This window comes from Dryas octopetala, chromosome 7 (assembly GCF_963921425.1).
Source record: "Dryas octopetala chromosome 7, drDryOcto1.1, whole genome shotgun sequence".
Lineage (NCBI taxonomy): Eukaryota > Viridiplantae > Streptophyta > Magnoliopsida > Rosales > Rosaceae > Dryas > Dryas octopetala.
This window is the reverse complement of record NC_141372.1, coordinates 16129845-16143928: the sequence shown is the minus strand read 5'-3', so window position 1 is coordinate 16143928 and position 14084 is coordinate 16129845. Positions and strand designations below refer to the sequence as shown.

Here is a 14084-nt window from a genome sequence, read left to right as displayed (position 1 = left end):
TTTATTTTAAGGATTTTGGGAATTTATTTAGAATTTAAAGAGGTTTTGGGTTAATTTTTAAAATTTTGTGTTAAATTGGGCGCGACAAAAAGTTGACTTTTAAAACTAGTGGGCTTTCGCCTTGGACTTTGGGCATGTTGGAAAGGTCTCGATCCCACGAGTTCGTAGACACGCGGCATGCATCGATTGGAGTTATGGTTTGAAAGTTACGAGCTTTTGAAGTAAAGGGCAAATTTGTAATTTTTACGAAAGTGGTTTAAAAACCCAAAATTTCAGATTTTTATAACAGACACACTCTCTCTCTCTCTCTCTCTCTCTCCCTCTCCGCGCGTCTGCCTCTCTCTCGCCCCTCACCCTCGCCGTTCCTGCCACCGGCGCGTGGCGGCGCGTCCGGCGGCGGTTGGGCTGGGTGTTTAGCCCATGCTGCTCGCCTCCCTTCTCTCTCTCTCCCAGTGGCCTTCATTTTTCCGGCCGATCATCCACGACGGAGAAACGACGCAAAACAGGGCCGAGCCTCTCGTCGGCGATCTCGCATTTTCCGGCCAAATCGCGGCGCCGGACCACCTAGGTTCTCTTCCCCAGGCCACAGCGAGTCTCCCAGTGTTTACCCCATGCTCCGATGACCTCAAACGGCGGTGGATCGAAGATGGTTGTCCGATCGTCTTCTCCGGCCAGTTTCGGCCATTTCCGGCGAGAATTGGCTGTCGACCCAGGTATCGTTTTGGCTCCTCTCGACGTCTCCTTCGTGTCTGTGTACTTAGTTTGACCCATTTGTGATTCGATTTCGATGCCCCTATTTTGCAGCCGCGGCCACTGTAGCTCCGCCTTGTGTGGCGGCGACTTTGGTGGTTTTTCTCGATCGTTGTGCCTCTTCGGAAACTCCTGGAGTCTTTTCAAGGTTCGTCGTTGTTTTTGGTGTGAATTTGTGTGTTGTTTGGGGTGGGGCAGCCACCGTGTGTGGTGGCGGCCGCCCGTTTCGGTCGTTCAGTGGCCCAATTGTGTTTCTGAATTGTATTTATGGATTGTCTGGTCTTAACAGGTACACGGGCTTGGGAAATCTCATTCCCGATGTCGTTATGCTGCCGGATTTGAGATCCGAGCAAAGGAGCCAAGAAGGGCGTTTCGGTCTTTTCGCGTGGTTAGACTGTGAGTGAAATTAGATAGTCTATTTCGTTGCTTTGTGTGCTTGTGTGCATTTGTTTGCTAGGATTTGATTTGACTAGGACTGGGTAAGTCTAGGCTTGAATCTTGAGGATGGAATTGATGAATGGTTTATGCATTGAGGTTATGAGTTAGGATGTGAACGATTCGAGATTGAGGTTAATAGTTGACGTTTAGGCAATTGATTTGCCAGAATGAGGATTATTATTTATTGATGGGATTTAAGATGTGAATTTGAGGAACTATATTTATCTTGATGCTTGAATATTTGTTGATGAATTTGTGATGGGATTGAGTAATTATGGATACTCTTGTGGATTATTTTGAGTATGGAAATTGAGGATATTATTAAGGTTAATTATTTCGTTATTTCACTCATACGAGCTCTAGTGAGCTTACCGGGTTATTTGTTCGAATGACCCGGTGTACCATGGATATGGTGCAGTGTGGTTATTGGTGTTTTGCAGGTTAAGCAGGCTGAGGAGGCAGTGAGGAGAAGACGAGGCAGTGGGACTTATTTTAAATTTGATTTAACTGATTTTATACAGTCAATTTTACATAAATGTTTTGGGCTCACACTCTGATTTATTTAACGTATTTATTTATTATATTAAGTGCATGGCTCATTCTTTGAAAAGAGGTTTAAATGTCAAGGTTTCAGTGCATTTATGGGCCCGAGGTTCGGGGTGTTACAGTTTCCTTGTTACCAAAGAGGCATTGAGGTTGACAAAAATAAGATCAGGTCCATCATCGAAGCTCCTCCGCCAAAAATAAGAAAGAGCTCAGGAAGTAATAATTTTAAAAATTTTGGAAGTCAAATAGTACACAGTCATACGAGTTTGTAGGATACTTCGGCTGATGTTTCGAAGCATAGATGTATTCTGCTGAATCATTTAAGTTTGTAGAAATTTAGAAAAATAAGAAAATTGAAATTGCCTAACCGAATCGCTGATGTGGCGCGATCTGGAGCGTTGATTAGAGTTGATCGGACATCAGAAAATTAGCCAGGCTAAAAGGCGCTGGTTGTGTGAGTGAAGGCGCACCAAAAACTCAGTCCCAACGCGATTTGGGACGTACTCACGTGAATGGCCAAAAACTTGTTGTTAAGATTCAAGTTAACCTAAATGATTAACTATAACCAAGCTAAAACTCACAAGTGCACGAATCTTAATAGTATAGCATGCAACTATCTAGGTCGATTCCACAGGGATCTAGATGTAATTCAATTTTGTTGTTAAAAGATAAAAATAATTTAAAACCAAAACATAAAAAAAATGAAAGAACCCATCAGCTAGCCCAGCTGCCACAATCGCAGGAACCCACCTCCTCATGTCTAGATAGTTTTAGAGTATTACTATATAGTATTCATTTTAGTGGTAATTTAAAAGCATCTTAGTTGGATTGTTTTAATTGCTTGGATTTCTCATCCTTAGAACTTTATGCACCTAGGGTACGTTTGCTATGGCATGAATCTTATATAGTTAGATATCATTTTGTGATTTGTGATATAAATGTCATTTTGGATATGTATGCTCTTATGCTAGTTTAAAGATTATGGCTTATAAGTGTGAATTTACCACTTGTGCATATAAGAAATGTTGTCATGTAGAAATTAAAAATTGGAAACCTTTAGTTTCTAAAGCATGTTGCATAAGAGTGTGGTAATTTAAAAACATCTTAGTTGGATTGTTTTAATTGCTTGGATATCTCATCCTTAGAACTTTATGCACCTAGGGTTTGCTATGGCATAAATCTTAGGTAGTTAGCCATCACCTTGGTTGGGGTAGTTGATAACATGAATGTGAATGTGCCCTAATTCACTTTGGCTGAGGATTAGGAGGGAATCTAATATATCTAATTTGACATAATCACTAATTGCATTGTTTGTTACATGAGATTGTTAGTGTGAATTCATAATAACCTCAAACGTACCTTCATCATCATTGAATTTAACTTGTACTTGAATTTGCTAACATTTCCATTTGTGAATTTCAAATTTTAGTGTTATTTATCATCAATTAACCAATCAACCAAACAACAACTCAACACTATACATTTACACATACTATTATGTTTAGTCTTGGCTTTGCATAGTACATGGTAGGTTGTTTGTTAGTTTTATAACCTTAAAATTAATCTAGCTTGTGGTTGAAGTCTCAATCCAATCTCTTGGGTACGACAATCCTCTACTTCTATTTTCATACTAAAACTTAACAACCTTACACTTGAGGTAAATAAATAACACCCCCTCCCACCTTCCCCCTTCCTGTCAATCTCTCATTCGCCTCCACCCATCTTCCCCCCCTTCTTGCCAATCTCTCACTCGCCTCCACCCTTTTCTCCCTCCCATCTCACTCCCTGGTTCTTCGTTCTCTCTTTTTGAGAGTTTGCTTGACCCTCTTGTGGTGAATTTGCTTGAGCTCTATACTCAAATCTGGAGGTCTCTCCTCCCTTTTTTCTTCTCCTCAAGTTCTGACCACCAAGTATCAGGTGGCCACTACTTTTGTCACTCTCCGCTTCCCGCCCTGTCATCTTCGTCAGATTCGAGACTCCTCTTTGATCTTCGGCGAAGATAGTTGGATCGTGGTTGTCACAAAAGCGAATCAGTCGCTATATCATCAAATATGTGCGCTTCGGCACGGGTGTTCGCACCTCCATCTTCCTTGGCTTCTCTTGGCCTTTTTAGTGCCTTTCTGGCAACTTTAGTGGTGGTGGTTTTTGCTCGGTGACAATGTGACGAGATCTTGGGATTTTTGTGGGCTGCCTTGCTCCTTTCCACCTCATGAGGGTTTTCTTCTTCCGAACCATGGCGGTGGCGTGGCTTCTCTGGGACACTCCTTTAGAGCATGTACAATGGCTTTTTGCTATATGTTATATTTAGCATGACTTTTAGTATTTAGCAATAGCTTTTATGCTTTTTGTTCCAATGGCACAAAAACTATAGCTATATGTTAGTATGTTTATATTTTTAATATATTCATACATATCGTTATAAATTAAATTTAATATATTAAATTATTTTAATAATTATATTATTGTAAATATTTTAATGAGATCTTTAATATGAGCTCAATATTAAATATATTTAAATATTATTATTTTAATACCCAAATTAATATTTTATTATTTTTCTTGTCAAAGTCAAATTTAAGAATTGTAACATTGGAATACATGACCAATCAACCCATAACAACTGCCCATCCTCATGCATTTTGTTGCAACCTTTTCCACCCACATGAATATCATTTCATCTATCTCTCTCTCTCTGGGACCCAACACTTTTTCAACTAATTACTTTCTTTCACTTAGTTTTTTTATTTTTTCTTTACCCATACTTTTTAGATGATGAGTTCACTTTTTTCTTGAGTTCCTCAATAATAATTGCTAAATTTTCTGCTATATATAGTGAAAAATTTAGCAATAGCATAACAAATGCTAAATTTAGATATGTCATTGTAACAAGCTTTTTTATCAATTCTGCTATATTTAGCATGTAGCATAGCATTTAGCTATGCCATTATACATGCTCTTAGCGTTTTCCTTTGATGATTATTGACTTGGTTGGTCTCTCTTGATCATGGGTATGTTTATTTTACATGAATTCCTAATTTTTCAACATTGTTCATGATTCTTGCTGGGCTTGGTTCAATTTTTAATTTTTTATTAATGGGCATGAATTTTGATTCTTTATTTTGAATTTCATATTTATTTGTTTTCTTTTATGCTTGGGCTTTGACAAAATTCGTGTTCTTTGCCTTGCATATTGATTGGATTTCAATAAATTCATGTTTTTGTAATTCTTACCAGGTTGATCTTAAATTCTGGGTAAAGAAAAGAAATTTTGGGTTGTTTTTAAATTTCTTAATTGTAAATTTTAGACCTTAAGGTTGGATAATTAAAACATGTGACAATAGAGTCTTAGTCCATATCTGGTTAACTCGTATATGCACCTTTCTTTCCTTCACATGGATAATGGAATATGGTCTTGTTTGGTCTTACAGTTTACTTGACAAGTAGAGCGAACAAAAGAGTACTTAAGAGGTCAAGACCTACCACTAGGATCAAAAATTTTTCTTATGTAACAATTTAATCATCCACTATAAATTCTATTAATTGCCTTGAATTTTAAAGCAAACTTGATATTTACTCTAATGTTTATTCTTTGAGATCCTTTGTTCATCATGCATTGGCATTTAATATCTATCTATCACTGTCTGGGGGTAATTTTTTGTATTTTAGATATCTTTATTTTGTGTGCTAAACTCTGCTATCTTGTAATTGCTGTCACTAACACATATGCATTATTGTGACACCAAATGTTCCTCAATACCAACACCAAGTAAGTCTTAGTCTGAGGCCTTAAATCTACATAATTTGAGTAGTGCTCTGTATATAAAATAAAAATGTCTCAGTGGTTGTAGAGGCCAAAAAATTAAGCATGGACAGTGGTAGTTCTCTGAAATTCGCACTAAATTTTAGGAGTGTAGTTTTTTCCTCTTAATTTTATGTTATTATTGTTTCTTTCCTTAAAGAGATAAGGCCAACAGAAAGGTGTAACAAAATGTAGATCCATTATTTTTTCGTTTTTTGGAACATGGATGTGTCTCGTTTTTAATAAAGCCAAGTAGTGTGACTTTATTTTATTTTAATTATTTTATTCTTGTTTTCGGCCTATCATATTGTCAAATTTATTGTGATTTTTTTTATTCAACAGTAGTTTTGTCTTGTTCTTCATTGTTGGCCCATGTATTAGTGATTGGATTAGTAATAGGGTTGTAGATAGTTCAATAATGTCTTTTTTTTTTTTAATTTCTATTTATAAATTTTTTGAATACATTCGTGGCAGATATATGGGAAATAGGCTGTAAGAGAATATGATAGAAAACACCAAAAAAAGAAAAAGACTAGACGATGATGTGAATCAGGTATCCTAGCTATTTAAGGACCAAGAATTTATCTTTACACTTTATTTTTCCCTTTCAATTTCTTTTATTTTCTTCATTTTTCTCAAATTCAAGTTTCTTTAAACTGGCCCAGAGCCACTAGAGAATCCACACTTTTGTTGATTTAAAATTTTAAATCCACATTAAATGCATCAGTATCTAAAGTGTTAACCCTAGCAGTCCTCTCTCCTGACAGTTTTTCCTTCTCCAAAGCACCAACTTTAATTTGGCTAATCACCTCTCTCTCTATTTTTTTTTTTTTTTTTTTTTTTTTTGCAGTTGTATGGGGTTTGTATCTGCAAGTTCAAGATTGATTATTCCAACAACCAAAATACAGTGGAGGAATTTCAAGATGGAAAACCAATGATGGGAAAAGTAGTGGAGTACGATGAATCACAAAAGGAGAAAGCTAGCAGATATTTCCAAAATGCAAAGCAATTCAGCCATGTGGCATTTCTGGATGTACATGGCATAAACTAAGATGCAAAAACCGGCAAATGGTACATCTTGTATCAAGACTTTAGGTGTCATTTAAATGACTGGAAGATAAATATTTGAACTGAGGTTCAGCCAACAGTATTTTAATAAAATCTTGAAAATCTTCAATGTTATTGCACTTCACCAATTTTAAATATTCCTCTTTAAAATGTCCAATGTTTATAAGTGGACACTTATTAGACAGAAGAAGTTATGTGGTAAGAGAAGATAAATGGGCACTTATAAACATTGGACATTTTAGAGAGGAATATACTGATATCTACTAGGAATTGGTGAAGTGCAATGACATTGAAGATTTTCAAGATTTTATTAAAATACTGTTGGCTGAACCTCAGTTTAAAAATTTATCTTCTAGTCATTTAAATGACACCTAAAGTCTTGGTACAAGATATACCATTTGCCGGTTTTTGCATCTTAGTTTATGCCATGTACATCTAGAAATGCCACGTGGCTGAATTGCTTTGCATTTTGGAAATATCTGCTAGCATTCTCCTTTTGTGATTCATCGTACTCCACTACTTTTCCCATCATTGGTTTTCCATCTTGAAATTCCACCACTGTATTTTGGTTGTTGAAATAATCAATCTTGAACTTTTAAATGACTGGAAGATGGATTAGTTTAAAACGAAGATGGAAAAAGTATTTCAAATGGTAGAAAATATAAGGTACTCCCTCTAATTTGATTTGTGTATCATATTTGTCCTCCTTCTCCAACTCTTTTACTTTGACATGATTGATTGTTTTCTATTTTTTGTGTGCAGCATAATCCTTACAGGCTTGGAATATCTCCACAAAGGTGGGCGAGTCCATGGAAGCTTATTAGACAAAAGAAGTTATGTGGTAAGAGAAGATAAATGGGCACTTATAAACATTGGACATTTGAGAGAGGAATATACTGATATGGACTGGGAATCGGTGAAGTGCAATGACATTGAAGATTTTCAAGATTTTATTAAAATACTGTTGGCTGAACCTCAGTTCAAATATTCACCATTCCACCATGGTGACATTGGTTCGTTCTTGAAATATACAAATACGAAGTTAGTTTCTTATATTTTTTCAATTTCTTGATAGTATTAATTGCTGCTGTATTTAATTGTTTTTCTCTCTTTAATTTCTTAATAGTATTAATTGTCAGAAATTCTATAATGACTGCAGGCATACTATGTCTTCAGAGTCTTGACCGTTGGATGAGATATATTTGATCTAACGGATGAGAAAAAAACAAGGGCTGAATCGGTAGCCCATAATGAGAGAGAAAGAAATAACCTCTGAAAAAAAAAAAAAAAATCCTTCTGAGTCAGGGCAAACAAAAAACGCAGATCTCATTTGCTTCTTAATCTTTACCCTCTCTCTCCCGTACACTTTCTCCAATCAAAACCCAGCCGTCCGGCAGCAACGTTGGCAAAATCGGCCCCAAATATTCATGACGGCCATCCGCCTTCTCCGGCGGAGTTGCGACACCGACCACCCAAGACATCGTCCTCTCGACTCACTGATCGTCTGGGTGTCCTCCTTTAGTCCTAAAATTCAATCATGAAGGAGAATCAAAGGAGAACAGATCCAACCCCTTCGCCGGCGATCTGAGTTTTCTAGCGACTTCGAGGTCTCTCTCGGGGATCAGGTATCAGGTCATGGTCACTACCGGATCATTACAGAGGTATAATTGCGTCCTCATAGAGAGATTGTCAATCTTGTCAATTACCTTGCAATGGCTTTCTGAAATTTGTGTATTTAAATTCTCTTACTTATATGGATTTCAGAGGAATTGGTTTTTCTTGCTATGCCAGAAAATGTAATTGGTTTTTTTCTCGATTTGGGTTTTCACATATAGCAGCACAGAGTCCAGGAGGATGATCTGTTGGTATGTTTTTTTCTATCCTTAAACTGGATACATGTTGGTATGTATGGGTACAGTTTTGTATGCTGCCTTGATGCAGGAATATATGATATGTGCAACTATGTGTACCTGCATTACCTATACTGTTACGTTCTCTGAATCTAATGTTATCAGGGAGATAAAAATTGTCTGAAGTTTTAGTTTTGTGTATGTTTGTTCTGGAGTTCAAGGCTAATCCCGCATCTTATTTTTCCTATTATTTGTGTAGAGAGCATATTTCCTATGGCCATGTGCTTGCTCTTCTCTAATCTGCTGATGTTGATGCTTTTTTCTATTGTTATTGAAAGACCAATTTTATATTTTAGTTCAAGGTTTTAATAGAAGAAAATGGTAGATTGGATCAGTGCATGTAATCAACCAATTCTTAGTAGGGCATTACAATTTCTGGCTTACTTTATTGGCTCCATTTCTGATTGGTTATTTCTTAAATAATAAATTTGCATTAAAGATTTCTTTCCCATCTAAGCATTGTAGTATTTTACAATGGTTAGATACGTGTTTTTGGGTCCTGTACTCGGGTATTGTAGATCACTGCAAGTAGTGAAAACTACATGCTATAGGACCTTACATATAATTGCTTAAATGGTTTTTGTACCTTTGTGCTTGATACAAAAACATGCCACTGGACCTCTTCTTTTATTCTGTGATAGCATGACATGTTATCGACCTATTTGAATTGCATACGTGGTTCAATTTTAATTCATATTTTGAAGCATTATGTATAGCATCATCTATTAACTCATCAAAATATGTTCAGATATTCAATGCGGGATTGTTTCAAACTGCAACTGAGCATAAGGAACAGATTCATGGTAATTCATTTATTTTAATCTCTGAGAGTTCAACAATTGACCTCCACACCTCTAGGTTTCATGAAATGCAGAGCTCCTGTCTTAATGCTCCCTCTATGTTTGTCAGGTCATGTTTCTTTACAAGATTTAACATTTTTTTTTTGAAGTAAATGATTATATGTGATACTGAATTTATTCTTATGAGATTGTTACAAGAATGCTGCAAAAACATTCTATGATGAATTGTGATGGAGATATGGTATCAGCTGCACTGGTCAAATTCATGACTAAAAATTGGAGTAAGAGAGGTAGAGAAGAGAAAACGAAGGCCCTTCATCTGAGTTTTTGCTAAGAAATGGGAAGGTCACTAGTAATTCAGACTTTTTGCATGGACTTGGCAGCCGCTTTTGACTTTAACAACTAGAGACTAAATCTATTCCATGATTAAAAATTTTGGGCATGGGTGTTCAGACAATATATGAGCATGAAATTCTTCCAGGGCACAATATATTCAAGTCTCCCACTTTAGCAAGTATATGCATGCTTACCACTTTTCTTTAGCAAGTATTTAGCATGCTTACCACTTTTCTTTTCTCTGTTTTTCAGAATTATTGACCAGCATGACAAACTGAGGAAAAGAAGCACAGAAGCTTATACCACCGAGATAAGTACTACTCTTTTATCCTTCTGTCTGGTATAACCTAAGTATCATATAGCAGATAACATTGAGAAGTTAAATCACACATTAATATTCCGATTTCTTTAGTAAATGTCACACAGTACTTTTTTACTTGTTTTGTTGCCATTTTCAGCAGTTATAATTGAATAATCATGTATCTTGTGCTATCTTATGTATTTCTTTGCTATCTCATGAAGTTTTTGAATTGGGATCTAAAAGGCTCTATTATTGAAAACAAACTAATGAATGCAAATTGGGTTGGTAGTTCTGTTCGCTCACTGTATATCTTCATGTTAAAATTGTGTGAAGAAGCAACCTTGCCTCCAGACCTATTGCAGAGGCAGAGTATCTTGCCATTGTGTGGTCTGCAACGTCTCAGCAATCAACACATGAAGATTGACTAGTATTTCATACCAAGTGTGTTCAAGCTAGTTGCTGATATTTTCCAAACCACTTCCAATGGTCCCATTATGTTCTCCAAGGATCAAAATTGGTCTCTGAAACTCTCCGTACTTTTGGAACATGTATTTGAACAAATATTGATTAGTTAAATGAATGGATAAAATTTTTTATGAATGGATGGATTTTTGTTGAATGGATGGATTTTTATGAGAGAATGGAATATAAATAACATTTATAACATCCAAATCCCATTAAAAATTGACATGTATAATCTTGTTTATTTATATCAGTTTCAGGAGGTTTTATACATCGAAAAACTTGATTACGATTTCCAATCTTGTTTTGGATATCAGTTGGGCTGAAAAAACAAATGGCATTTGCTTTGTTCTTTTGACAATTCATCCATTGCGTTTGATCTGTTTAAATGATTTTAAACGATTCGACAGGCTATGTAACAATATGACTGCTTAGGATCCCAATTTTACCAGCATTATTCAATGATTAAAAAACAGAAAAAGATTTTGGTTAATACATAAAGGGGCAGCAAAATACAAGCATGTGTATTGGCACTTTTGGGTACTTGATATTCAACAAATTTTACCCAACTCAAGAATGCCTAAACATTTTGATACAATATTGATGCATTGTCAATTCTTTAGAGCATGATGTGCAATTGCTATATCAAAGTAATCGTTTGGCACCCCTGTTTGACAATCATAGTTGGACACGCAATCACGATCTATAGCATGTGTCCAACTCAACTTAAACTTACCGTCAAATGTATAAATATGGGTGGTTTGGGTTTTGGTCAAATTAGAAACTTAAACTTAAACCCGATATCCTATATCCTAAACCCTATATACTTATTATTAGGGTATAGGGTCATTTTATTGGGTTTAGGGTATACACTTTACCCTATATACATTATACTTATTAATTATTATAGTTCTAGGGTATAGTACTGTATAGTGTATATGGTATATATGAATTAAAAATGTAAAACACATGTAAATGTGTAATGTATATAGTTTTAGACTTTTAGTATAAGGTTTTTAATTAAACTTGTTAATACTTAATACCCAAAAAAATTTGATCTAAAAAAAACCCCCTACAAAATTTAAAATTCAAAAAACTAAAACTGAAAATCACTAAAACAAAAAAATTAAAACACAAAATATTGAAATTGAAACCAAAATTCCATCCTCACCCAAAATATAAAATTAACCCACCCAAGTTGAAAAAAAAATGAACCTCTGGCGCATCTCCAGACTTGTCAAATACTGTAATTTTGAATTGCATGTCAAAACCTGATTGTTAAACAGGAACTTGTATTTATTAGTCTGAGAATGTAATTACCCTTTCGTCTATACACAGTTGCAGTGCGAAACATTTTTTGGCCCAGTGATGAAGTTATCATTTTCTTGAGAGTTGGTTCAAGAAAATGGTAACTTACAATTCATTGAGAAAAAGTTACTATTTCTTGAGAAAAAAATCAAGAAAATGGTAAGTTTGGTCACGCTGGGGCTGGATTACCACTTTCTTGAACGAAGTTACCATTTTCTTGATCGATCGATCAAGAAAGTGGTAACGTGTTTTGCTTGACTGATTATGTTACCATTTTCTTGATATTTGGTTCAAGAAAATGGTAACTTCGATCAAGAATGTGGTAACTTAGCATTTCTTAAGAAAATGTTACCATTTCTTGAGGAAAAAAATCAAGAAAATTGTAACTTTGGTCAAGATTGGCCTTAGTTACCACATTCTTGAACCAAGTTACCATTTTCTTGATCGAACGATCAAGAAAGTGGTAACGTGTTTTGCTTGGCTGATTTAGTTACCATTTTCTTGAGGATTGGTTTAAGAAAATGGTAACTTGGATCAAGAAAATGGTAACTTAGCATTTCTTGAGAAAAAGTTACCATTTGTTAAGGAAAAAAATCAAGAAAATGGTAACTTTGGTCAAGCTTGGGCTTGGTTACCACTTTCTTGATCCAAGTTACCATTTTCTTGATCGAACGATCAAGAAAATGGTAGCGTTTTTTGCCCCACTAATTTGGTTACCATTTTCTTGAGGATTGGTTCAAGAAAATGGTAACTTACCATTTCTTGAGGAAAAAAATCAAGAAAATGGTAACTTTGGTCAAAATTGGGCTTGGTTACCACATTCTTGAACCAAGTTACCATTTTCTTGATCGAACGATCAAGAAAGTGGTAACGTTTTTTGCCCCTCATTTGGTTACCATTTTCTTGATGTTTGGTTCAAGAAAATGGTAACTTGGATCAAGAAAATGGTAACTTACCATTTCTTGATCTAAAGTTACCATTTCTTAAGGAAAAAAATCAAGAAAATGGTAAGTTTGGTCAAGCTTGGGCTGGGTTACCACCTTCTTGAACCAAGTTACCATTTTCTTGATCGATTGATCAAGAAAGTAGTAACGTGTTTTGCTTGGCTGATTTGGTTACCATTTTCTTGATGTTTGGTTTAAGAAAATGGTAACTTCGATCAAGAATGTGGTAACTTACCATTTCTTGAGAAAATGTTACCATTTCTTGAGAAAATGTTACCATTTCTTGAGGAAAAAAATCAAGAAAATTGTAACTTTGGTCAAGATTGGCCTTAGTTACCACATTCTTGAACCAAGTTACTATTTTCTTGATCGAACGATCAAGAATTTGGTAACGTGTTTTGCTTGACTGATTTGGTTACCATTTTCTTGATGGTTGGTTCAAGAAAATGGTAACTTTGATCAAGAATGTGGTAACTTACCATTTCTTGAGCTAATATTACCATTTCTTGAGAAAAAAATCAAGAAAATGGTAAGTTTCGTCAAGATATAATTTTGTGATTGCATGTTCAAACCTGATTGGCAAACAGGAGCTTGTATTTAATACTCGGAGAATGCAATTGCTCTTTCGTCTGTATACAGTTGCCTGTGTACGTGGTTACCACATTCTTGATGTGAAGTTACCATTTTCTTGAATTTAAGATCAAGAAAGTGGTAACTTGGGTTTTAGGCAATTTTGTGAAGTTACCACTTTTTTGATGCATCCCTCAAGAAAGTGGTAACTCTTAGTCAAGATTGGGTAAGTTACCAAATCTTGACTGAGTTACCACTTTCTTGAGGGATGCATCAAAAAAATGGTAAAACCCAAATCACACAGAATTTCCGCTCATTTCACTCTCCATTCAAAATAAATAACTTAGCCTCACCCAGACTCTCTCTCGCCGCCCTCGCCCTCTCAGTCTCTCACTTTCTCACTGAATCCTCGCCCTCTCAGTCTCTCACTCTCTCACTGAATCCTCGCCCTCTCGCCACCCTCGATCTCGCCATCCTCTCACCGAAAACTCAGAAACCCATCCCAGAAAGATCAGACTCTCTCTCGCCGTCCTGGCACTCTCGTTCAATCCTTGCTGTCGCCACCCTTTCGCCATCCTCCCATCAAAAACGCAGAAAACTCAGAAACCCATCCTAGCACGTCCATCGCCCATCATACCAGAAAACTCAGACCCTCTCTCACTGAGTTTCGAAACCTAGAAACCCAGAAAACTCACTCAGACTCTCTCTCTCACCGAGTTTCGATCTCTCAGAAACTATAAAACTCCGACTCTGTCTCTCTCACCCAGGTTAGGGCTTCGATTTGTTTACATTTGATTTTGTAGTTTTATTCATATGTCAAACTCTCTATCTCTTTCATGAATTTAATATTTG

At 35.9% G+C, this 14084-nt stretch overlaps 1 protein-coding gene and 1 long non-coding RNA gene across 3 annotated transcripts; both read left to right on the top strand.

The window, feature by feature from the left end:
• The first annotated feature begins 594 nt into the window (after nt 1–594).
• LOC147280086 (uncharacterized) lies at nt 595–1743 on the top strand. 2 transcript variants are annotated; one of them, XM_086249447.1, is made up of 4 exons: nt 595–713; nt 805–898; nt 1040–1146; nt 1607–1743. In XM_086249447.1, exons 1-4 carry the CDS (start codon nt 620–622, stop codon nt 1651–1653), a joined length of 342 nt encoding a protein of 113 aa, XP_086105573.1. In that variant the 5' UTR covers nt 595–619; the 3' UTR covers nt 1654–1743. The 2 variants fall into 2 exon arrangements, with proteins under 2 accessions (XP_086105573.1, XP_086105574.1); XM_086249448.1 differs by having other exon boundaries at nt 1629–1728.
• A 6176-nt stretch (nt 1744–7919) lies between these two features.
• LOC147280085 (uncharacterized) lies at nt 7920–10548 on the top strand. Its single transcript, XR_015123493.1, has 3 exons — nt 7920–8262; nt 8366–8466; nt 9260–10548. It is a non-coding gene; the product is annotated as an uncharacterized LOC147280085 (long non-coding RNA).
• The last annotated feature ends 3536 nt before the right edge of the window (nt 10549–14084 follow it).